At 51.5% G+C, this 25,176-nt stretch overlaps 1 protein-coding gene and 1 pseudogene across 2 annotated transcripts in view; one reads left to right on the top strand and one right to left on the bottom strand.

The window, feature by feature from the left end:
* Positions 1-5,544: 5,544 nt before the first annotated feature.
* Positions 5,545-25,176, bottom strand: part of IGF2BP1 (insulin like growth factor 2 mRNA binding protein 1) — a 43,301-nt gene continuing 23,669 nt past the window's right edge. Inside the window, exons 3-15 of one of the 2 annotated variants that reach the window (XM_032321681.1) lie at positions 23,084-23,132; positions 22,497-22,548; positions 19,343-19,406; positions 17,300-17,581; positions 16,113-16,247; positions 14,546-14,668; positions 13,654-13,789; positions 12,005-12,127; positions 11,547-11,663; positions 10,646-10,720; positions 9,287-9,418; positions 8,919-9,032; positions 5,545-7,437 (exon numbers count right to left, since the gene is read on the bottom strand). In XM_032321681.1, the coding sequence (XP_032177572.1) occupies positions 7,345-7,437; positions 8,919-9,032; positions 9,287-9,418; positions 10,646-10,720; positions 11,547-11,663; positions 12,005-12,127; positions 13,654-13,789; positions 14,546-14,668; positions 16,113-16,247; positions 17,300-17,581; positions 19,343-19,406; positions 22,497-22,548; positions 23,084-23,132 (1,495 nt within the window). In that variant the 3' untranslated portion in view covers positions 5,545-7,344. Of the gene's footprint in view, positions 7,438-8,918; positions 9,033-9,286; positions 9,419-10,645; positions 10,721-11,546; positions 11,667-12,004; positions 12,128-13,653; positions 13,790-14,545; positions 14,669-16,112; positions 16,248-17,299; positions 17,582-19,342; positions 19,407-22,496; positions 22,549-23,083; positions 23,133-25,176 lie in introns of both variants that reach the window. The other variant, XM_032321679.1, reaches the window with a different exon arrangement.
* On the top strand, positions 15,216-15,713 carry LOC116577891 (annotated as a pseudogene).

Raw genomic sequence — 25,176 nt, forward strand, 5'->3', positions numbered from 1 at the left:
TTAACTATTCTTAGCACATACTCCCCACTGTGTCCGGTGGAAGCGAAGGAAGGCTTCACTGATCTGCTCAAGACCCAGGGCAGACAGACTACCTGCGCGGGAGGGACGGGTCATTCTTCCCGTGTCCCGTGTCTACAGGAGACTTCCCAAGACGGTAGGGGGTGCTAGACCCATCTATTTACTCAACAGATAACCTAGAACGTCTCTTCAAGCATGGTGTTGCCCAGGACCACCATGTGGTCTTTGAAAGACATGTCAGAGGGGAAAGGGCTGGACCAAGAAATCAGGAGACCCAAGCTGGGAGCGTAGGCTGCATCCCATGGGGTTATCTGCTCACCGACCTGCCATTCAAAATGGAACAGGCAAGGGAAGGATCACAGTGGTAGGAAGAAGCCACTTGCTTCGTTTTTTTCAGGGTAGGTGTCAGGAAGGACAGCCCCTCTCCCCCACGTCCCCAACCGTGGCTGCTCTGCACTGGGATTTCGCAGCATTTTTTTCACAGTGGAGGCCTTATTCCGGCATGCAAAGGAACTGAACAGCAAGGGACCATCTCAAAGCCACTCCTGCAGGCTGTTGGCTAATTGAAGAAAAACGCCTAGTTTGTATTTGAGCGACTCTGGTGCCTGCGAACCAGGCCTCACACTGAAGTCTGCCGCCGAAGGTCTCAACACCGCAGTCACCTGACCCCCGAAAGTACCCCCGGAGACACACAGACACACGCACGCATGCGCGCGCAGCTTTCAATAAAAGTTTCCTTTTATTTTGGAATTGAAACAGCAGAATGAAGTGGTATGTAGCTGAAACACACTTCGCGGGGAAAGCTGGAGCGCTCACCCAGCAAAAGCACAAATTCGCCAAGTCTGAGCCAGCGGCCCACCACCCCGGGGCAGAGCAAAGAACGCGGAGGGGGTGGGGCGGGGAAGGGTACAACCAAAATCCGGCGGTGATGATGGCTGGCAGGTGCCCAGAAAGTACAATATTCGAAGTGGCCGCAATTAGAGACCAGGCGAGCAGTCACATGCAGGAGCCCCCTCCGGCCCCGACCAGGATTCGCGGCCATAAAAACACATCTTCCACTCTCCCGAGTGAGTGACGTCTCAGGACGGGATACCCACGCACTTTGCCTCGGGGAAGGGAGCTCCTCTGACTTAAGTCTGGTTTCCGGGACCTGGACGAAGATGCTGGAGAAAGGGGAGACTCCAAGTGGTGGGAGAGGATGTTCATTCATTGCGCTAACTCGTCATCTGCTGAAATTCATTTTGAACAGCTTTACACGGCAGTGGGTTACATAAAATTTACACAGAAGCATTACAAGTGTTACAAGCGCCCCCCCAACCCCCACAGGGGGGAAACGGTGAGTCGAGAAGCACCCCAACACACACAAAGTCTGTATTCTTGGCTGGGGAGGGGGGACTGAAGTCACCTGGCTGGGAGGGTCTTGGGGTGAGCACAGGTAGACTCACCAAGGGAAGTGGGGGTGTAATGGGGGAGACCGCAAGCCAGGGGGCTCTGTGAAAGCTGTACCTGTTAGATTAGCACGTTATCTTAAGCAAGTGGAGAAACTCACCAGAGTGAAACTTATTTACGGGGGAAAAAAAGAAAAGTTTGGGGGATTAAAACAATCCAGTGGTCACTGGAAAATGTCTCCCTCTTTTTTTTTTAATTTTAAAATTTTTTTTTTTTTTTTGGTTTTTTATAATTTTTTGGAAAGTATTTTTAAGGTAATATTTTTTTTTTCCTTTGGAAAAAGAAATCTTTTTCCCCCCCTAACCTAAGCAAGTGGAGTTGCCACTACCTAATTTCTATTGTCTGGCTAAGAGGTAGATAAAACAAAAGTGAAATGGGGCTTCTATGAGGAGGTCCATTAGAGGATGGGGAGGGGCTGGGACCGCCCAGTGGGCTCCCCAACTACAAAGACGCCTGAGCGACCAGAGGACGGGGGTGCCTTGGACTCTCTCAGGACAAAGGATCCTGCACTGCCTATTCCAGAGCCAACCGTCCCCGTGACAACGGAGAAGGGGGTACAGTGGAGGCAGAACCTCTCAGAAAAAGCCTGAAGAGGCTTTGCTTTCCCAGGCCTCCTGACTTGAGGGCTGGGTGATGGGCTCCAGGCCTAAGCCCCCACATCACATCCAGCCAGCCCCTCTGGTCCAACAAGACAGAGCAAGTAAGGCAGAAAGGGGGGCACCTCATTGCCAGGCCTCCCAGCCCCGTCGACAGGAATGGGGGGAATCCTGGCAGGCCTGTCCCTCCAAAACAAACCTTTCGTGGCACAAGCCTCTCAAACTCACTTCTGGCTGGGATTCATACCCCCATGCACGAGTCCCCGCCCTTGGTTCCAATCTTACTGTTAAGGATTGAGGTAGTTAATCCGTTTCTACTCGTAGCGTCCATCACCTGTGGTTACTCAAAACTCGTGCTCCGGAGGAGCTTCCTGCTAGTTCATTTCAGAAAAAAAAAAAACAACAAAACAAAACAAAACCACAATTCTTTCATGTCTTGTCAGTCCGGATTCAACCATACTAAGGCACCCTACTAATGGTGCCATCATCAGGCTGTGCTCCAAGGAGGTGCACTGGGCCCAAGGGTCAAGGTTGGGATCTGGTCCTCATCCTCTACCTCCGCCTTCGGTCACGAGGCCTCCTCCCTGCCCTGGACCCTGATAGAGAAGCCTTATGTATCCAAAGGAAAGAAACCGAAGCTTTCAGCTGGTGTTACTCTAAGTCTGAATACAAGAGAAATGTTCTGCATCTAAGTCATTGAGCGTTCAGAAGGGAAATGGCTTTATGTCCCCTGGCACTGAGGATTTGTCATCCATCTTCCTGCGATTACTTTTTCTTAGGCTGTGCTGTCTTCCTTCTACCAGTTTTCAACAGGCAAAACAGCTGCATGGTTTGAATGTCAAAGCCCCCCACCCCTGGCTGAGAGGTGGGACGAAAGGGGGGACGAGAGGTGCCAGGTTCTCCGCGAACCGGAAGCTTGGACGGTCCCTCCAGGGCTCGGTGAGGTAGTTAACAGCGCACTGCTGGTTCCCAGTTTGGCAGAGGGTATGTCTGGGGTGGGAGGAGGGGAAGGCACCCTTGAGAGCTAACTGAGGCCCCTCCTCGCTGCCAGTCTGCCAGGCCTGAAGGGAACTCGCCGTGCCATCTCTGCAGCGGGGGCAGGGGACGGAGAGCAGTCCCACGCGGAGGAGCCCCGAACTTCCCCTCCTACCCCAAAGTGCAACCAGGAGCCCATGGACCCCTTTCTCAGCTCCCTACCCCTTGGCAAGTCCTGGCCCCAAGTCCCCCAGGAGGCTCGGAAGGGAAGGGACGCGTCTTTAGCTCACACTGTCTCCGGGAGCCCCTCCCAGACAGCCCAAGTCTATGTTGAAAGATGGCTACTGCTTTGATTCAAAAGCGGCCTCTCAGCCTCTGTCTGTCTTTGGCACAGAGGAAAACGGACACAGAGCCACCTGGAGTGTTCCCCCCAGTGTTCTCTGGGTTTTACACGGGGTCTTTGCTGCCAAGAGTGAGGCATACCTAAGAATAGCTCCCAACCGCCCCCCCGAAGTGGAGAGCTCACGGGAAAAGGAATAAAGACTGACAAGGACTTGGGGGGGTGGGCAGGAGAGGGCAGCAGGGGAGAAAATTCCCTGTCCCTCCGCTGAGCTCTCTCCTACCCAGGCCCCTCCGAGGAGCCAAGTCCAAAACCCAAACCACAAAAGGCAACCAGACCCTAGAGGGGATTAAAGCCATCGGGGTGTAACTGTCAGATGCAGGTTCAAAATTAGTGAATCAAACCATTTTGGTTTTTTTTTGTGTGTTCCATAGAATTAAAAAATATATCCTCAAGAGATGGTCCTTTCTTAAAAATATATATGTAGCGCACACACACACACACATACATATATATATATAATCTTCGAGTATAAGAAGTGGTTTTTTTAAAAGTCGCTTTTCTCAGATCATCCAAATCTCCCAAGTGCTTTTCACGTTGACTTATCTCGCCAAGGATGGGGAAATGGAGGTGATGCGGGGGAGGACAAGGAACCGTCCCAAGACCTAGCCTAGGGGTCAAAGGCAGGCTCACCAAGGCAGGTCCTTTATCTCCCCTAAAAACTTTTAACCACCAAACCATATTCCTTCTGCTTCTGGTAGGGTTAACTTTCACAACCTTCCTGCTGGGCAAACGTCAGCGATGAGTGGAGCTGTGCCTAATTCAACTCCTGTTGGACAGTCCCTCGCCACATTTCCTGACCTCTTCTGGAGCTGAATCAGCCAAAGGAAAAGGACGTGGGCTTACGGTGTGAAGGGAGCAGGATCCCAAGGAAACTGAACACTGCAACAATCACATTTCAGGTACTGTGGGTGGTTTTTGTTTTTGTTTTTCCTGCTGGTAGTTTGAACCAGATATTAAAGCATGCTTGCTGCTGGAAATTTGCCTTAAATCACCAAACGGCCGATGTCTGAATGTTATCTGCTTCATTTTGGGATAAAGCACAGAGAGCCAGAGATGGAAGCTGGGAGACCCTTTTTTTTTTTTTTTTTGTGGTTAGGACAGGTGGGAAGCTCGGATTACACTGGCCTGATATTACCCCGAAATGCTGGCCTGCATCCTCCTCTCTTTGGAACAGACCATTCTGGAGGTTATAAAAGAATATCACGGGGACAAAGGGATAAGACATGAGCGAGGCAAGAACCTGTCCCCAATTACATTTCCATACCTCCTACCCCTCCTGGCAACCCACCACCCTAAATTAAGAATTCCTTTAGTTTGGGTCCACTATTAAAATCAATCAGATCAATCTAAAGAAGACAGAGAAGACCGGGGGGGGGGGGGGGGCAGTCATCCAAGAGTCGGTCTGCTCCTTGGTCTGTTGACATAGACCAAAAAGGACAGCAAGATGGGACTGAGAAGAAAATAATTGGGGGGGGGGGGGGATAGAAAAAGAAAGAAGAAAAAAGAAAAAGATGGCAATGACAGACCAGGTGGACCTCTCTTGAGGGTGTGAGAGCAGCTATGGCTCTTCTACCAACGGAATCTTGGCTCCCATATTTCTAGACAGAGAAACAGAATTTTTTTTTTTTAAACGGGTATATTTTTTTAGTTATTATTTCACTCCTCGATAAAACGGAGGCAGTATTTTAAAGTATCTCAACAGCACCACTGGTGGGGAAAATTGGCGGGGATGCCCTTTAACCAAAAAGGGAAAGAGGGGGGGCGGACACCAGGGGCCGGCTGCTGGGGTTTGTTTTCTGACCCCCGGAGGCCCACAGCTCCGCCAGGTCTCTGGATCCTGACAAGCAAGGAGTTTCCAGAAGAGAGGACAGTGGTTTTTAGCAATCTGGGAGTCCTAGATCAGGGCCTCCCCCCGGGGCTCGCTCAGCCCCAGCCTCCTCCCCAAGAGCCAGCCCCCGCTGCCTTTCCCACAGGGCCTGTTCTCCATAGAGAGATCCTAAAGGCTTACACTGGCTCATGTTGTAAGAAATTATGAAACATAACTTTCTCGTTTTTCTCTTTTCATTAAAAAAATAAAATATTCAAGACTATCAGCTTCTCTTTTGCTTTGCTCTTCTTTTTTTATATAAAATATCAGCAAGCCGCAAAGAAAAAAAAAGGTTAAAAAAAAAGGTGGGGGAACAAAAAGGAAAGTAATTGCTGAGGTAACTTCATACCTTGAGGTAGTTTACTTCGCGCACAGCATTACCTGACTGACTCCGCCCAGGTGTCATGGTTGTCTCGTGATTACTACTGTCGTGGTTGCAGTGTTGGAAGGACGGGAGGCCACGCATGGGCTCTTCCACATGCAGAGAGGCCTTCCTCCCTTCCCAGCACACTTGATAGCATTGTCCAAGGTAGCTAAAGTGCACCACCTGGCTAATATGCATTGACAATCAGTATATTCGGAGGGGAGGCCTAACCTCATTTAACTGATGGCTGCCGTCTTCTACAAGCGCTGAACTTCCAACGGGATCTTATTGAGCCTGGTAAATTAATAAATTAAGCTTATTTACCCCTTTGTGCATAACGCTGCTGGTATTTTGAATTCTGTTCTCAGGCACAACTCTTGTCGTGCCAATGATTCACAGAGGCAGAAGCCATCGGTTAAATAGGCCTCTAGGATAAAAACAGAAGCAAATACTCTCCAATGTACTGAATATTCGTACTACATGCCAGATGATGGGCTTTAGCTTTACTGGAAGCTCAGGGTTGGGTTCCACATCCCACCACCACCAAGGGAACAGTGCCGTGGAGGGGGAGTGCCCCACAACCCCTACCTCTGGGAACCAGCCCTTATAGGAGCACATGGGCTGGAGTGAGGGCACAGTGGCAGCCTTTGGGGCCACTCAAGTCCTCCATGGAACTGAGACTTTATCAAGGGGAGTCATGTCCCCTTCCCAGTGCTCATATCCAATCATTAAAATAGACTTTAAAAAAATATAAAATCTGCCTGAGAATGATGGGAATCAGGGATAGTACAATGGTCAGCCCCTATCCCGCTGAGCATTCAGTACCACCCATGTGCACCTAGATGGGGAGAAGGACACGAATGGGGCAGGGAATCTTGGTGGGGACGTCCCGACCAAGTGGAGAAAATTTTAATCACGCCAATTTTTCACCCCGGTGATCTGAACTAGACCAGCCGTAAGGGCACTCCTTTTAAACGTGGATTACTATATATTTTAATCGTATTTCCCCCCCATTCTTTATTCCTTGCTGTTCCTATCGGTTGGTTAGGGAAGGAGCGGAATTAGACTACAGATGCTGGTGTGTCTTCTCCTTTGAATCAGTAACATAAGCAAAGCAGTGCACTGGTTCCCACTTTTTCTGGTAGCAGTACAGATAAAACAATCCGTGTGACTATAGAAAAAGGCTGTACAGGAACAGGCTATGTCAGGGCATGAGAATAGAGGTATTTTAATCAATGGACCAAGTAGGAGAAGGCTGGAAGGATTTTAGGGTCAAGAAGCAAACCATCCTTTGAGGCTGATTGAAACACCCCTCTTAAGTGATTGAAAAAACCTGAAGGAAATTTTATTTCTCTTCCCACTGGGGTCTGACCCACCCTCTCGGTGGGACCTGGAGAACTTACTTCAACAATCCACGTTTAAAAGCACCCTGAGCTAGAATCGCCATGGTGACACCCTGAGGGGTGGGCAGTGTCGGGCCAATTGGTTGGGCGTGTGGGGCCGAGGGATCAGGGTTCCTCACTGGAACGTCTTTTCTCAAGCAAGTGGGCAAACCTGATCTACATCCCGGCCCAAGTGTCCCTGATTCCCACTCATTCTCAGGCCTGCTGGGGAGAACGCGCTCTCGACTTCAGCCCGTTGTCCTTGAGTCGATGTGATAGGGAGGGGCTGGTCACTTCCTCCGTGCCTGGGCCTGGTTACTCTGTCCCTTTTGGTGCAGCTGTTTAACTTGGGCCAGGATGTCTCGTATCTTCCTCTGTGCCATCTGCAGGAAAACCAGAGAAGAGGCCAGAGTGAAGACCCCCTTGAGGATCCCCCAAAGGAGCCCCCAAAGGTAAGGACTTAGACACTGGCAACAAGAGCAACAGGAAGAGCGAGGGTGAGCGGGACCCGAAGTTTCTCTGCCTCCCCGTGGGCCCTGAACACCCCTGGTGGGGGGGGGGGGCAGAGGGGGACGCCTGAAGGTGGGGGGTGGGGAGCCAGAATACAAACTCAATTCACCAGAATTGAAAAACTGACAATAGTTGCCACACACGCTACTGAACCCCAAACAGAACTCCTGGGGTTTCCAGGAGGGTGTCTGGTCGGAGGGTCATCATTCGGGAGACCTCCTCGCAAATCAGACTCCCCGCTATGTGTGCGAACATCTCCAGCCAAAGGGATGAAGTCATGTCCAGACACGGATTTACAAATCAAACAGTGAAACCTAAGCAATGGACAAAAGACCCAAGGATCTGTCTCTTAGAGTCTTTCCCTCTCAAAGGTGCTTTGCTAAGAACAGAGCTCTGCCAGGGAAGCCAAATGGAACAGGAGGCGCCCCTAACCACTGACCAGAATCGCTTCCTTCCATAAACGGAGTGCTCAGTTTCCTGGTGCAAGAGAAAGGTGGTGGAGGTTGGGGGAAAGGCTGTGGACTTGGGATCCTCGTACTTCCCATGCAGTCGGCCGCAGGTGGATGATTTACAGAAGGTTTCCCTGATTCTCATTCTAACACACAAAAAACGCATGCATCCCTGCACCCCCGATGCCCCCGTCGGCACTGGGAACATCCTGGCCCAGTGCGTCCTTGGATCTATCCTTCACGCTACCACGCTGTACAATGAGGCTATCAGGGGATTAAGTGAGCTCATATATGTGAGCCACATGGAACGGTGCTCCATGTATCAGACGCACGCAGGAATCTAGGATACTGTCATGGCTCTTGTTCTCCGAGGACTGTCATGGGAAGTTTCTCAGCCCAGGCCACACAGCAGAAAGGCCACATGGGGTCTGAGCTCCAAGCCCTCTGCCTCCAAATCCCCTCTCCTGGTGCTGCACGGCCACACCACACTGGGAACCGAGAGCCGGGAACTGGGGTTCGGGTTCTGGGTTCCTGTCCTGCCCTTGACCGCGTAGGCAGCATCGAGCTTAGGAAGCTGCCTATTCTCTCAACAGAAGGGCTCATGTCCAGGAGTCCCCATATCCCTTCCCGTTCCACCGCCAGAGGATTTCAGGGCAACCCCACTACATTCCAATCAACCTTTCTCTGCCTTTTTGAGATTCAGAGCATTTGAACCTAATATCCACCCTCTTTCCAGACTCCGGGGTCGGTCCCAAAGCGGGGCAGTGCTGACTGGCCCACGGAAGTGGCGTGGGGATGGTGAGTTCTGGAATGGGACAGCAGAACCGGAAGCAGGGATGGAGGTAGTCACTGTAAAAAAGCCAAAGGGACTGCACTGGCACGAGACGGGGGAGTGCCCTGTGTACCTGGCTGGCATAAAAATGCCCAATGATCTTGACGATGACCTGGTCATTCTCATCCGGAGTCTGGTCTCTTGGCACCACCACCTCGGCCGCTGTCAAATTCTGCAACTCATTTACCTGGGCGGGGTGGGGGGCAGAGAGCGGCTTAGGGTGCTTTCCAGAAAGCACAGAAGGGGGCTGGAGGGAGGGGCAGAAGCCAAGTCCCGAGCAGGTAACTGGAGGACCTGGGAGTCGGGCCAGGAGGAGAATTAGGTAATGGAGCAAGTTGGGGTCCTCAGGTCCTACGGGGTAGGGGAGGAGGAGGCCAGGGCAGAGCTGTGCGGTGTGGGCACTGCGACGCAGCACGTCCATCCCTGGCCCTCCAGGCTCACCGTTTTGCCACCTTTGCCAATGACTCTGCCAGCAGCGGACGCCGGCACCCGGATGTGGGTCTCTAGCTTCACTTCCTCCTTGGGACCAAAGAAGTTCTCCTCCTTGAGTTTTCCATAGATTCTTCCCTGAGCCTGAGAGGAGGAGGTCCTTATGAACCAGCGGGCCCCACACGACAGAAGGGAAAGCAAAGGAACCGCCTGACCGGAGCCCCCAAGGTGCACCCGGATCCCCTTTCGCCCCAGAGGCCCGGCTCAACCATTTACACCAGGGGATGCGAAAATGGCCCACAAGCAGCGACCTGTTCCTTCTGCTTCCTTGTAATGCTGGAGAGCCCGGGTACAGTAGCTGAACACATACTTCCAGGGACGATTCAGAAGCTACAAACCCCTGCAGGCTCTGGGAGGATCATGAACAAGGCAGCTGATCAAGTCAGCCAGAGGACAGGCTGCTGGACAGTCCCCACAGCCTCTAGAGTGTCCCCGGTTCTCTAGCCCTGCCTAGGTCAGGAGGAGCCAACGGGTTGCTCTCGGACTCTGTGTCCACCAGTTCAGGGACCCGGCAAAGCAGCAGGACATAAAGAAAAAAAGGAGAGGAGGGAATTGGGCATCAAAGATCTTCCTAAGGGAAATCGGACACAAGAAAGAAGCCCTCAGCATTCCTTCTGTCCCAGACTTCTGTTCACCTTCAGAAGTAAAGAGCAAAGAAGTCAACAGAAATGGAGTCTGATGCCAAACTGACAGCCAGCACCGCAGTGCTGCCCTCGGGTCCCCCCAGCTGGCTCAGTCAGCAGGACAGGAGACTCTTCCTCTCAGGGTTGTGGCTGCAAGCCCCACGCCAGGTGTAGGGGTTACTTAAATAAATAAAAACTTTTTAAAATAAAGTGTTATGTAGGGGCGCCTAGGTGGCTCAGTGGGTTAAGCCTCTGCCTTCAGCTCAGGTCATGATCTCAAGGTCCTAAGATCGAGCCCCGCATCAGGCTCTCTGCTCAGCAGAAAGCCTACTTCCTCCTCTCTCTCTGCCTGCCTCTCTGCCTGTCAAATAAGTAAAATCTTTTTTAAAAAAGCGGGGGGTGCTCCTGGGTGGCTCAGTGGATTAAACCTCTGCCTCCGGCTCAGGTCATGATCCCAGGGTCCTGGGATAGAGCTTTGTATCGGGCTCTCTGCTCAGCATGGAGCCTGCTTTCCGCCCCCCCACCCCCCGCTCTGCCTGCTACTTGTGATCTCTACCCATCAAATAAATAAAATCTTTAAAAACTAAATGAATAAAAATAAAAATGAAATGAAAAGATGAAGGTGTTCTGCAGATTTCCATTCCCACCCAACCTCGATTCCTTCCCTTAGAAAAACAAAGATGAGAACCTTAAATTGGGCTTCTGGGGGTCCAGTGATGATGACCATACGAACTTTGGAGTCAGGAGTTTCAGGAGGAGCAATCTAGAAAGGAAAGAACTGGTCAAAGAGGTGCCCCCTAACTCCACCGAGCCACCCACCGCCACCTCAATTCCACCACCTACTTCCGAGGGCCAGGAGAAGCAAGAACAAAGACCCTGAGCCCCAAGGGCACTGCCCCTGCACCAAAAATGTGATAAGGACGTGTGCGTGTTGTGTGTGCACCAGGGACAGTCCCTAAGCAGGGCCTCCCCACCGCCCACCCTCTCAGCTCCCTGGGGAAGCTTCCATGGGGTCCTGCTCGGAGTGGGGGCACAGACAAAATGCCCACGGCAAGAAGGGCAGGGACCACACCGGCAGAAAAGAATCCCTGTGTCTGACCAAGTCCTTTAGGACCACCGACACTACTGGATTTAGGCTTGTGAAGCTTAGCTCTGTTTAGCTCGTGTTTCCTCTCTGCACCAGACCCCGGCCAAGGAAGGCGAAAAGACAGCTGGCACCTGCCGCAACCACTGAGCGCCAGGCACTGGCCAAGCAGGGGACCCCCGACTGCCTCACTTTGTGGCGCTTGGACTGGGACTGCAGTCACAAGGGATCGGGGGCTGAGGCTCCAGGGCTGGGGGCTGAACCCACGTCAGTCCATGCCAGAACCTAAGCTCTCCTCCCAAGCTGCAACTCCGCCTGCTCCCTCCCCCGGGAGTCCAGGAGCCCCAAAGGCCCAGGGCAAGGTCGAATGCAAAGGGGACGGGTACAAGCAGAGAAAGAAGCCACCCAAGAGCGGCCCCACGGGGCATCCAGGAAGAAAGGCTGACAGGGTGGAAGCAGAGCGCTCCCCTCTTCCCAGGACCTGGAAGGAGGCAGAGCAGGTCACCTTAATGGAGGCGCTGGCGAAGCGCGAGAGCTGTTTGATGTGCTGTCCCTTCTTCCCGATGATGGCCCCCACCGCCTGCGCTGGGATGAACACCTGCACCGTCTCCTGCTCCGGGGCCTGCTGCCGGGGCAGGGCGTGTTATCACCGGGGGCAGGGCACGGCCTAGCGCCCTTCCACCCCCCCAGGCGAGCGTCCTCAAAGAGAAGGAGCCAGACGCGGGGCGGCCAACATGGGCGACCCGCGCCGGGGCTCTCCCCGGGGCCAAAAGGGACAAGGGACAGTGCTGCCAGCTGCCAGTGCACATGGCTGGAAACACTGCACAAGAGGGGCATCCCAGACCTCCCTTCCCTCCTCCCTCTCTGCAAATTCCTAAGCGTCAGGCTCCCGCAGGGGACTCGACCCTAAGGGAGGCCGTGGAAGGGCCCACAAGGCCCCCCGTCAGGAAATCTTGTACCTACCATAAAGGAGCTGTAGGGAGCAGCCCCAGTGACGCTGCTGGGAGGTGGCGGGACCGCGCTGGACGAAGCTGGAAAAAGACCTACGGCCGCCAGGTTCAGGCCGGGTATGAGATGTGACTGCAGCTGGGGAAGGAAGGTGAGGAGGGAAGAGGTCAGCTCGTGCTGCAGGGCCCAGCTGAACCCACAGGGCAGTGCTGGGGTTGAGGGGGTGCAAACACAGCAGAACTGGGTGCTTCTGCACAAAGCCTTCCTGCCCTTCTGGCTCTCGAAGGCACACACACACACACACACACACACACACACACACACACGGCGTGGGGCTGTGAGCAATGGGACATGACCGCTGGATCAAGAACCAGCAACACCAACCAGAAGGGTCAACCAGACCCTCAGATGTCCCATCTCCCTGGTGCCTTATTCCACTAACCCTGCCTGCACTGGAAAATTCCCATGAGAAGGCACAGCAAGGACAGATCTCCGTTAGACCTCCAGGGCTCACCTGTTTTCCTGTACCCCACATTCTCACTCTCCTTTTTAAAAAATCGGCTGAGGGACACCTGGCTGGCTCAGTCGATTGACTGTCTGCCTTTTTGGCTCAGGTCATGATCCTGGGATCCTGGGATCAAGTCCCACATCAGGCTCTCTGCTAAGCAGGGAGCATGCTTCTCCCTCTCCCTCCGCCACTCATCCTCATTCTCAAAAATAAAGTCTTTAAAAATGAACGAATGAATGAAAACTTAATTTTAAAAAATCAGGGATGCCGGGGCGCCTGGGTGGCTCAGTGGGTTAAAGCCTCTGCCTTCAGCTCAGGTCATGGTCCCAGGGTTCTGGGATCAAGCCCCGCATCAGGCTCTCTGCTAGGCAGGGAGCCTGCTTCCTCCTCTCTCTCTCTGCCTGCTTCTCTGCCTACTTGTGATCTGTCTGTCAAATAAATAGGTAAAATCTTAAAAAATAATAAAAATAAAAATAAAAAAAATTTAAAAATCAGGGATGCCTTCGGCTTGGGTCATGATCCCAGGGCCCTGGGATGGAGCCCCACATCGGGCTCTCTGCTCTGCAGGAGGCCTGTTCTCCCTCTCCTACCTCCCTTGCTTGTGTTCCCTCTCTCTCACTGTGTCTCTGTCGAAAAAATAAAATCCTTTAAAAAAAAAAAAAAGTTAAAAAATCAGATGAGGAGTGCCTGGCTGGCTCAGATGTTAAGCGTCCAACTCTGGACTTTGGCTCAGGTCATGTTCTCAGGGTTGTGGGATCAAGCCCCACACTGGGATCCACACCCAATGCAGAATCTTCTTAGTCCCTGCCCCCCTCTCTCTGCTTCTTCCCCTGCTTGCCCTGGCTCTCCTGCCCTCTTTTGTCTCTGGAATAAATAAGTAAAATCTTAAAAAACAAAGGAGATAAAAATTATGGTCACTCTCCTCACTGAAGGACCCACAACACCAATTTTATAGGAAGACCACAAACCTCAAAGCCCCTGATGAAACCCAACCCACACCTCAGGAATCAGATCAAGAATCTCTATTCATTAAACCTCAAAGATCTGGAGGGCTGGAAATCCAAAGGTGTGTGGCCTGCCCACCCCACGTGCAGGACCCCTTCTTCCGTGCCGCAGGCCCAGAGCGTCAGAGGAAGCAGCGGCACCGGGCACTCACACTCATGGCAGCCACGTCGTTCTCATAGGCCTCCCGAACCTTCTTCATGATCTCCTGCTCGGCCCTGCAGCAGTTCTCGATGGCGCCCTTCACGGTGATGGTCCTCTCGGGATTATAGAGGGTGAGGTCCTGCAACCTGGCGGGACAGCAGGGCTGCGTCACCCTCCCACCAGCGAGAGGCCCCCGGCTGGGCACCAGCCCCAGACACAGCTCCTGTAGGTTGCGTCCCTGTCGGCAAACAGCTCCCCGCGTCTCTGGCCTTCAGTCTGTCACTGGGGCAGGGCGGGGGCAAGCCAGGTACAGGGAGAGGAGAACACCCGACTGAAACCCCCCGATTTGCGAGGAGCCCGATCACAGACCGCTTTTCAGCACCAGTAAAGCAAAGAGGACGCTCAGGACTGGAGGTTTCTCCAGTGGTTCTAGGCGACCCATCTCCTAGGCTTTCAGAACGGAGCGAGTCTGGGATGAAATGCCGAGGCACAGCGCTCACCTAAGAGGTAACTGGTCTGCCTGGCTCCGGTTCTCCCGGGAGGGGCGGGCCAGGACACAGGGGAGCACACACTTAATCCTCGGGAGTGGGGCCTGGGTCGGTCTGCTTCTCGCAGCCTGGCAAACATGCCTGAGACTGCCATCCCCCTCCCAGCCCCACCCCCAACCCTGCTGCAGGCTCTCCGAGATGCAGGCATCAGGCGTGATGGGCAGCCCAGAGGACGGAAGGATGTGCTCCAGCAACCCCAGCCCTCATAGAGATAACCAGTCTTTGCCACTTCACTGATCATGCTTCCCTAGGGCAGAAACTGCATCCAACTTACGGCCCCAGTATTAAGGCTCACTACCGACACACCGCCGCCCCCCAGCAGCCCCCTCACAGAGAGGTAACTGGGAGCCTTACGAGGAGATGGTGATCTTCGTCTCTGTGTCCTGCTCTACTTTCTTCAGATTGCGCCCTTCCTTGCCAATGAGACGCCCCACAAAGTTATTATGGGCCAGGATCTTCAGGGGAACCTCATCAGCCCTTCGGAAGGAGGAAGAGACAAGAGCTGTTAAACGGGGGGGCCACGCAGAGACTCAGTCAGCCCGCCACTGCAGACGTACGGTTTCCAGGACCAACCAACCACGGCACAAAACTACTTTTGAGGGGCACCTGGGTGGTTCAGTGGGTTAAGCCTCTGCCTTCAGCTCAGGTCCTGATCTCAGGGTCCTGAGATCGAGCCCCACATCGGGCTCTCTGCTCAGTAGGGAGCCTGCTTCCCTTCCTCTCTCTGCCTGCCTCTTTGCCTACTTGTGATCTCTGTCAAATAAATAAGTAAAATCTTAAAAAAAAAAAAAAAAAAAAACCTACTTTTGAAATGATTATGAAAATCAACAAATTGGTGGTTGCTTAGTTAGTGCTAGAGAAATGGGGAAGCACGGACGAGCCACCAAGGGGCACAGGGACTACCAGAGCAACGGCCGTGCTCATGATCCTAATTGGGGTGATCATTTCAGGGGCACGTGCATATTAATACTCATTCAACTGTTTACTTTAAAATAGCCACCCCACAGTCCTTTCGGCCGGAACCGCCATCTTCCAGTTATTTGCCAAAATGACTAACACAAAGGGAAAGAGGAGAGGTAACCGGTACGTGTTCTCTAGGCCTTTTAGAAAACATGGGGTTGTGCCTTTGGCCACATACATGCAAATCTACAAGAAAGGTGATGTTGTGGACATCAAGGGAATGGGCACTGTTCAAAAGAGAATGCCCCACAAATGTTACCATGGCAAAACTGGAAGAGTCTACAATGTTACTCAGCATGCTGTTGGTATTGCTGTAAACAAACAAGGGCAAGATTCTTGCCAAGAGAATTAATGTCCGCATTGAGCATATTAAACATTCAAAGAGCTGAGATAGCTTCCTGAAGCGTGTCAAGGAAAATGATCAGAAAAAGAAGGAAGCCAAAGAGAAAGGTACTTGAGTTCAGCTGACGCGTCAGAGAAGCACATTTCGTGAGAACCAATGGAAAAGAGCCCGAACTGCTGGAACCCATTCCCTATGAATTTATGGCATGATAAATAAAAAGAAAATAAAAGACCTCAAAAAAAGAAAAAAAAAATAGCCACACCACAGAATTCCATGCTGCGTTAGAAAGAATGAGGCGGGTGATTAACTGCTGATCCATAAATGGGAAAAAAGCGAACGACAGAACACGTTCACTATGGTCCTATTTGTGCTGGAACACGTACAAGGGCCCACGCACACCTGTGCATACGTACGTCCGTGGACCAACGCGTGCACACACGCCTGTAAATGCACAGAATCGCTAAAAGGGTACACGGGTGTACTTGTAGGAAAAAGGACCTCATGTTTCAGTTTATGTCTTGTCTCCTCTCTATCTCCATATTCTTGCGAATAAAGTGTGTCAGAGCAGAGGAGGGCGGCCATCCCCTCCTCCTGAGAAAAGCTGAGTGAAAGCCTTACGTTTTGGTGTCCTTGGCTTCCTTGTGCATGATCTCCAAGATCATCTTACAGGCAGACGAGCAGCCCTCCGGGGTCGAGTGGACGCTGATGGCCTTCTCCGCAGCACCTGCGTTCTCTTTCCTGTGCACGTCTATCCTGAGGACCACAAGGTCAAGGATGGTTAGGGGTCCCCGGTGAAACCCGGAGTCTTCTTCACCCTCCTGGCCACCTCTCCTCAACCCAAAGTCCAGAAACGGCTCTTAGAACAAGTTCAAGGGCAGAAGTGGGAAGGGCGGAGAAAGGTTCAGGGGAACCTGGGCCAGCCCACTGAATGAGTGAGGAACGACAGTGGCGTCTGGCATGGGAACACAGGGCTGGCAATCAGCAGCCCACAGGTCTGAAGCTGCATTTCCTCTTCAACACTGGGTGTCCCCCGTGAAACAACTATAAAGGGAAGGCACACTGTTCCAAATTAAAAGTAAGTAATTAAGGATGCATTTGGAATAAGGACATGATGTGACCTGTTCTTTTCCAGAGTACCCTGATCAGCTATAAAGATTAAAGAAGAGGGGTCAACTATATGCAAATTAAAAAAAAAAAAGAAAGTCTGGGATGCCTTGGTGGCTCAGTCAGTTGAGCAGCTGCCTTCGGCTCGGGCCATGAGCCCAGGGTCCTGGGATCTAGTCCTACATCAGGCTCCTTGCTCCCTGCTTCTCTCTCTGCCTCTGCCTGCTTCTCTGCCTATTCGTGCTGACAAATAAATTAATACAATCTTTAAAAAAGAAAAAAAGTCCAATTTTAAAAAAGAGATTAGAGGGGTAGCAGTGGTGGAACAGGAGATGGGGCAGGATGGTGACCTATCACTGAGGGCTGGCTTTGGCCAGGCTGCCCATCCCAGGGGCCACCAGCAGACTCTGTGGCTGACTCGGTCTGCCTGAGGACACTTCCTACAAGAAATTCTAGAATGCCTCCTACTAATAATGGTGTGGCCCAGCCACTGCCAGCAAATGGCATACCCCAGGTCCATTCAACCTCCCCAACAGCCCCCACCTTTCCAGGAGGCTGAGATTGGAGCAGTGACCATCCCCCTTCCCCAATGAAAAGGGAACACATTCCAGGAAACATTTCCTGAAAGGTGTATACTGAGACATGCCCAGTGTACAACCAGGAGGCACCCCAGCTCCCACGGCCCCGCAGCCAAGACTCACTTGGACTGGGTCTGTTTCGTGATGTTTCGTATGGTGGCCCCCTCCTTGCCGATGATGGCACCCACATACTGGGTGGGAACCAGGAGCCGCAGGGGGATATCCACTTGCTGCTGCTTGGCTGGGGCCCCCGCTGCCACAGGGGAGCCCTGGCGGGGCTGACCCCGAGAGCCAAAGCCGCCTCGACGCCCATTCTCAGGACCCTGTGCTATCTGCTCATCAGGAATGTAGGAGACCTTCAAGGCGTGGTTCTCCAGCTGGTGGCCATTCAGCTTCATGATGGCTCTGAGGACAGAGGGAGAATCTACTTGTCTTTCCAGTCCACGCCAATCACACCAAAGGCCCTCCGTGTGTGAAGCACTCTGGGGTACAACTTGGAACACACTGAAAGCAAGGGAGATGACCACCTACCCGCCACTCCCACCTCCACCTCAGAGAATTGTCCAGTCTAAATGGCCGAAAGGGAAACTAAATAAGTTATTCTCAATGAATCTCGAATTAGATTAGTTCCAGCCAGAACTACGTATCACAGGTTACTCTGAGAACCACATGCGAATTCGGGGTAAGTAAATAAATATAATAAACACATGATGAAAGAAGAGACTTGTTTTTACACCTGTTGAGTCTGAGCCTGGCACCTTCCATATCTGAGGAAACTGTTGCTTGAGGGGTGGGAGAGCTGGAGACAGAACGTCCTGCTTACAGTTTGGAAGCTGGAGTTTAAGTCTATCTGGAATGTCTGAAAAATCAAGCTTCCTCCCGTCCCACAGCAGCCGATACAGGTCAGAAATGTTAACAAGGCAGCAACAGGCCGTGGGGAGTAAGCCGGGGTTGACATGACCTTTAGAGCCAGGCTAAGGAAGAAGCAATAGGGACGTCCAGAAAATTCTGAGCTCAAGAGCCACTTAAAAAAAAAATGCAGGCATGGGGCACCTGGGTGGCTCAGGGGGCTAAGCCTCTGCCTTTGGCTAGGGTCATGATCCCAGGGTCCTGGGATGGAGCTCCATGTCAGGCTCTCGGCTCAGCTTCCCTCCCTCTCTCTGAATACTTGTGGTCTCTGTTAAATTAAAAAAAAAAAAAAAAAAGGCGGGCAGAGGGCCTGGCAGGTTCAGTCAGTAGAGTGTGCTAACTCTTGATCTCGGGATCCTGCATTCGAGTACCACGTTGGGTGTAGAAATAACTTAAAAATAAACTTTAAGGGGTGCCTGGGTGGCTCAGTGGGTTAAGCATCTACCTTCGGCTCGGGTCATGATCTCAACGTCTTGGGATCGAGCCCCGAATCGGGCTCTCTGCTCAGCAGGGAGCCTGCTTCCCACCCCCGCCACCTGCCTCTCTGCCTACTTGTGATCTCTCTGTGTCAAATAAATAAAAAATAAAAAATAAAATAAATAAAATAAACTTTAAAACAAAATAAAGAAAAACAAAAGAAAACAGGATTTGAGGAAGCGGTGGGATCCATGTACCACCAGCAGGCTAGAGGCAGCATGCTGAAGGAACAGGAAAGCTGTCAAAAGCCCAATGTTGCAAAAAGCCCCTAACAGGTCAGATATGAACAAGTAAATGCACAGACTGTACAAGTCCGTCGGTACCAGCAGGTGAGAAGTGTAAACTGCTCAACCAAAGGTCTTAAGGAGCTAGAAAGCATGCGTGTGACCGGACGAACAGGACCCTTCAAGAGCAGAAACTGGGCTCGTGGCATCACCCGCAAGAAAATGTCTGGCCACCCCCCACCCCGCCCACCCACCCCCCCCACCCCCCCCCCCACATCAGAACACGAACAAATCCCTTCTGTGAATCCCGTAGTTCCTCCTCATTAACACTAGATGGCGCCGTCAACACGGCAAAGGACCCTGCCAGGGCAACTAGACATCCCAGAGAAAGCCCACCTTTTGCTATCAACCCTGATGAGTTTCTGAACCCTTGAGACCCGTGAACCAAAAAAAGTCTGTGACTGGCTGTCACCATAACAGAACCCAAGCAGGCACTCTTGCCTGCCTCCAGGTGCCCCATGAAGACCCTCCCCACCCCACTTTCCAGCCCACTCACTGCCTGGTCTGTTCCCGGTTGGAATAGGTGACATTCACCACCGCCGTCTCACTCTCGGTGTTCACTGGGGGAGCAAAACAGAGTCCAAGGTTAGAGCAACGCAATTCGGAGATGCCACCAATGAACCTCAAAGTGTCAAAAGCTCATCCTTCCAGGTTAGAAGACATTGAATGTGTTGGAAGAAGGAAAGATCTGAAAGACAAGGCAAGCTACCCACCCTCTGGAGAGGCCAGTCTCTCCAGAACTAGAAAATTCAAATTAACCTTTTTGCATTTTCCCATCCGTGTCTTCCTCTAAATTTCCCCCTGGCCAGCACCTCCCACCCCCCGACCCCACACTGGGCAACCAAATGGTGCGGTCAGCACAGCAGTTAGGCAGCAGGGAGAGCACACACATCGGGTCTGGGATTTCCCGTTTATTCTTGGGAAGTTAAACTTTGTCAAAAATCCACACACATGGGCGCCTGGGTGGCTCAGTGGGTTAAAGCCTCTGCTTTTGGCTCAGGTCATGATCCTGGGGTCCTGGGATTGAGCCCCACATCCGGCTCTCTGCTCAGCGGGGAGCCTGCTTCCCCCTCTCTGCCTGCCTCTCTGCCTACTTGTGATCTCTGTCAAATAAATGAATAAAATCTTTAAAAAATAAAAAACTCCACACACAGTAAGATCAGCAATTTACGGAAGCAAACATCGCAAACATGGTCTGTAAGCATATGGCAAAAAGACCCACTTCCGCTGCAGACCATCCTCAAGGACAGACCGACCACAAGTAAGCTATCATAAACTAAGCTAAACGGGCTAAGAGGAGTAGCTACTAGGGAACTGAGGGGTGGCAATTTCCTGACTCTGTCTTCCACACCTCTTGGCAGTGAAACCGTCTTCCACACCTCTTGGCAGTGAAAATGCACATTCTATCCATCATAAATAAATTCATGGTGCCTGCCATGAATCCCATCCAATCCTCTGTTCTTACCATGAAACCTCTTGGTCTTCATTCATTTGATTCTGCCATATACTCTTTCCTACAAGGAGACACTGGGCTGGACAACAGAATTCCAGGCGATCTGAGGGCATGTTTCTTATTTTAAATTAGTAAAATTAACCTGTCTTGTGTCTGTCTTTTGATTCGGGGTTCCCTGGGTCAGCTCAGCCCTGGGGTGGAGGACAGTGACAAAAACCAAGCCTCTGTCCCCCTCACCTGAGGATAACAAATGCTCAGCAGAGACCACTCTAAGCCCCTCTGGCCTTCATCCGCAGAGCTCCCCGAGCTCAGGGGTGAATGAGGGAGAGTCCACAAGAACAATCTTGCCCATTAAACTGAAACACCATAATGAATGAAACCGACAAAGGCCCTGCCTTTTTGGAGCTTACATTCTAGCGGGAGCAGACAACACAAAGCACAATAAGCAAATTCACTAGCCTATCAGAAGTTGATGAACGCCATGGAGAAATGTCAGTCAAGGTTAAAGGAGGTGGTGGGAAGAGATGCATTTTAAATAGAGTGGACAGGGGGTGCCTGGGTTGCTCAGTGGGTTAAGCCTCTGCCTTCGGCTCAGGTCATGGTCTCAGGGGCCTGGGATCGAGCCCCGCTCTCTGCTCGGCAGGGCGCCTGCTTCCCCTCTCTCTCTCTGCCTGCCTCTCTGCCTACTTGTGATCTCTGTCCGTCAAATAAATAAATAAAATATTTTAAAAAATAAACAAACAGAGTAGATAGAAAGGACCTCACTTAGAAAGTGACACGAAAAGACTTTCTCTGTTGTCCAGCAAAATTAAACATTTCCTATTCTGTTCTCTCCAGGGAGCCAGTCTCCCCTCCTGATATGATGTGTTAGAGCTCCCCAGTGAGCCGTGGACAGATGTAAACTAGCTGGGCCTCAGGACCTCCCTCCCAGCGCAGCTCACGCTGAGGTCCCCAGCCAGTGCTCATTCTGGCTGTTTGTCCAGGAGTAACTTAGTCATTAGTCTAACGCGCAAGCCATACAGGGCAATGGTTATCCGTGTGTCCAGCTGGGTCCCAGCATTTACGATAAAAAGGCAACCTACAGGATCAGAGCAGGAGAACACACTTGATGGACTCAGCACTTTACCTCTGCGCAGGCTGGTATTTTAATCTACAGAGATTTCTAGATTGCGCCTTTCCACAGAAAATGGAGATATGCGCTTAAATCTCAACAGGGTGATTTCTCTACGTTCCTCAGAGAAATACAAACTCCAACTGTATCTTCTCGGAATGGCCAAGCTCTACCTTGTATCCACCCAGCCAAAATCATCCTTATTTTTGCTCGTTTCCTCTTAAAATTATTTATAACTTGAAGCAATGGAGAAACCTCAGAAATCTCAGCAAATAGTGTATGACCCAGACTTCTTAGTATTTCTTCTGAAATACTAAACGCACTCTTGAAACACTGCGCCCTGCCCATCGCCATGCACCCAGTAATAAAATCTTTTCTTTTTTTTTTTAATTGACCAGACATGTAGCAGACCATCAGAGCTTCTGCAAAGAGATAACCAATTACTATTCCAGCCAAATATTAAGAATCATGAAGCTTTTAAAATGCAGGAGCTGGGACGCCTGGGTGGCTCAGTTGGTTAAGCGGCTGCCTTTGGCTCAGGTCATGATCTCAGCCTCCTGGGATCAAGTCCCACATCCCGCTCCTTGCTCAGCAGGGAGCCTGCTTCTCCCTCTGCCTCTGCCTGCCACTCTCTCTGCCTATGCGTGCTCTCTCTCTCTCTCTCTCTGTCAAATAAATAAGTAAATAAATAAATAAAATCTTTAAAAAAAAAAAAAATGCAGGAGCTGCAGACTTCCTTGGGCTGAGTGCCAATTTCCATGCCCATACTACTGCTCAACTCTTCAGACCTCTCTTTCGACCGTGACTGACCCCTAAGAGCCTGGGACCCCAGGCAGGAAACGGGTGATTTTTGCTCATTAAACAGGGAAACCCGCTCCAGAGAGAAGCAGCACAGCCAAAGCCAGGCCGACGTGCCTACCTCCCCCATGTGTGTATCTCCCTTCATGCCATGTTCTGTCTGTCTGTCTGTCTGCTTTTGGTACGCCAGGTGGTTGTGGTCATGGAAAACGAAGCAGAGCAGATCCCCCAAACTGCTCCAGCATGCCCCCCCCACCTCCCCACTGCCCATGGCCTCTGTACCCTTACCTTGCTCGCAGTTCTCCACTGTACCGTACTGAGCAAGCAGGCTGTCCAGCACCTAGGGGCATGGAGAAAGAGGAGAGAAAGGCTACTCTGAGCATCCCAGGAACTGTTCACGAAGCCTGCCACCGGCCACCGTCACCCCAGAGCACGGGGGCACAGGCAGAGCCTCAGGAGGGGACTGCGTAGTATGACCTGCTGGACGTACTCTTTGTAGGGTACTGATACTGCTGGTAACTTGTCGAGGTATCTTCGCAGAAATGCACTTGAGCACAACAAAAAGGCATCCAAGGGCCTTTCTGGAAGGAGATTTGGGTCTCTGGGGTCTAAGTCTGGGGCTCAGAGAACACCCTACCCACCTCCCCAATGCTTCTCCTCATAGGGACAAGCCCAAAGGGCTAACCTGGGGAGTCCCAGGCTGTGGAGGAGACCCAACCAACCTCCCTCAGCCCTAGCATCCCTGGCAGACCCCCACACCACCGGGGCGGGGCAGGAGTGGAGGATTCCCCAGTCATCTCTGCCAACTCAGACTGGCCTGGACTTCCTTTCCAGTCTCCATTTCCCCATGTCTTGCGTTGCCCCCAATCACTTACTTCCCAACGGAGCTGGGGTGGGATATTTCGAATCTGAATTTTCCGACTCCTGAAATCAGAGGGAACAGGATTAATGGTCATGAAGCTCTGGATGCTTTAGGGATCTACGACCTGGCAGTGTTTAACCCCTGTGTGCGTCTTTATCTCCCTACCTCCTGTTCAACACCGAAGTCTGAGAATCCAACAATGATAACCTCTGGGAATGAAGGTCTGGGAGAAGGGTGCCTCATTCCCAGGGTAAATGATCAGTGCAGCCACTGACAGGAAGACTAAGATCAGAGGCCCGAGGTATCAGGGTACCATAATCCACCCCAAACCAAACCTGCTTTGTTTGTTCCTCCACCCAGGTCTCTCCCTCTCTTACCTTCACTAACCACCTATTTTCACCTCTTACCTCCCACGGAGGTGTCAACATTTCAGGGACTAGGAATCCAGAAGCTGCTACAGAGACATCATTCATTAATCTGATACCCATTTAACTGTGCCTAGTTCAAGCTGTACTTTGTTCTAGATACTGGCAACACGTGACAAACAAAAGAGACAAGGTACCTGGCCTCAAGGTGCTCACAATTTATTGGGAGAGACATACATGCAAACAACTGACAGCAGGCTGGTAGTACGGCAGAGCTCAGTGTTTCTGATGCAGGAATGGATTTAAATCTCTGTTCCACTTAAGAGCACTGATCTTAAAATTATTTCACTTCTATGAGGCTCACTTTCCTTTCTTTGTAAAACAGGGATAATACCTATTCACAGGGTGGTTTCAGGTGATGTTAGATAATATCAGAGCTTAGCAAAGGGCTTCAAGTACTTAAAGAGTAGTAACGGCCGCTCCTGAAATACTAAGGCGGAAACACACCGACAGGGCATCAGGACCGCCACCTTCCCTCCTTCCAGATGCCTTCTCTTGTCTCCTTCCCATGTTTCAAATACCTCTTAAAAGTGTAATCTTCCCCAGGAAGGCTTTCAGGTTCAAGGTTGATTCCCAGGGCAATTAACTGCTCACTACCCAAATCGATGCCCTAATCCCTGGGCTTACTAACATTTCAATTGACTTGATCTTCACTGGTCAATTGTCATTTATGTCTCGGCATATCCTTGATCACAAACTTAAGTTCAGGGACATGGTCCAATGAAATTCTAACGGCAAGAGGGAAAACGAACCTGGGAAGCAGAAAATCCGGTTCTAGCTCTTAAACTACCGGACTGGGTCTTCATCTGACTAAGCCAAGTAAGCTTCGGGCCTCAGTGTTCCTACCGGGCCCTTCCTTGTCAGCTCCTGCCAAGCTAGAGGAGACGGGTGTTGAAAACACAGGACGAAGGGATGCTAAGTTCTCACCATAAAAGCTTCCCTCTGGGTTCTGCCCTAGGTCCATTCACTCACTCCATCCCTGGGACCTTAAAGGGTCAAATGGAAACTGAAGGGTCTCCAAGATCCCTTCTAGGCTGTGTAGCTCTGAGCATGGAAAAGTCTTTATTGATGAAATACACAAAGGAAATCTCTTCCTGGGAGAAAATGACTGTAGGGAAAAGGAGGATCCGTGTTAAAGGGAATCTACAGGTTTAAGGCTCTTCACCTTGGGTGGTTCATGAACCCGATCTGAAGTCATCAGACTACATTGCTGAACAAGACAGCAAGGGTAAGAACCGTGTCCAGTTCCGGGTCCTCAGATCCTACACCAGGCCACCTTTGATTCCATTCAAAGGCAAAAGAGGGGGCCTTGTGAGGGATGATGTCCCATAGAACACTCATTTTGTGCCCAAACAGGCAGAGAAAATGCAGAAACCCTCAAAGCAGAAGTTCAACTGCAGGGAGAATTACGGAAGAGATGGTTACACACTGGGAGACTGAAGACTCGGGTCTCGCTTGATGCCCCACGACAGGAGTCCTTCCCTCTAGCAAACTTTTGCAGATGAAAAGGCAGGGGCTACCTGCCTGGGAGCTCAGACCAGTAAGGGCCTACAGTCACCACTGTGCGGGAGCTCAGGGTGAAGATGGCTCTTTCAAGATGGTCCCTTAGTGTAATCTCGGGTTGAAGGTCAGAAATACCCTCCTCCTCCTTCAAACTCCTAGGTTTAGGGACTTTTCTTTT

This window comes from Mustela erminea, chromosome 18 (assembly GCF_009829155.1).
Source record: "Mustela erminea isolate mMusErm1 chromosome 18, mMusErm1.Pri, whole genome shotgun sequence".
Classification (NCBI taxonomy): Eukaryota; Metazoa; Chordata; class Mammalia; order Carnivora; family Mustelidae; genus Mustela; species Mustela erminea.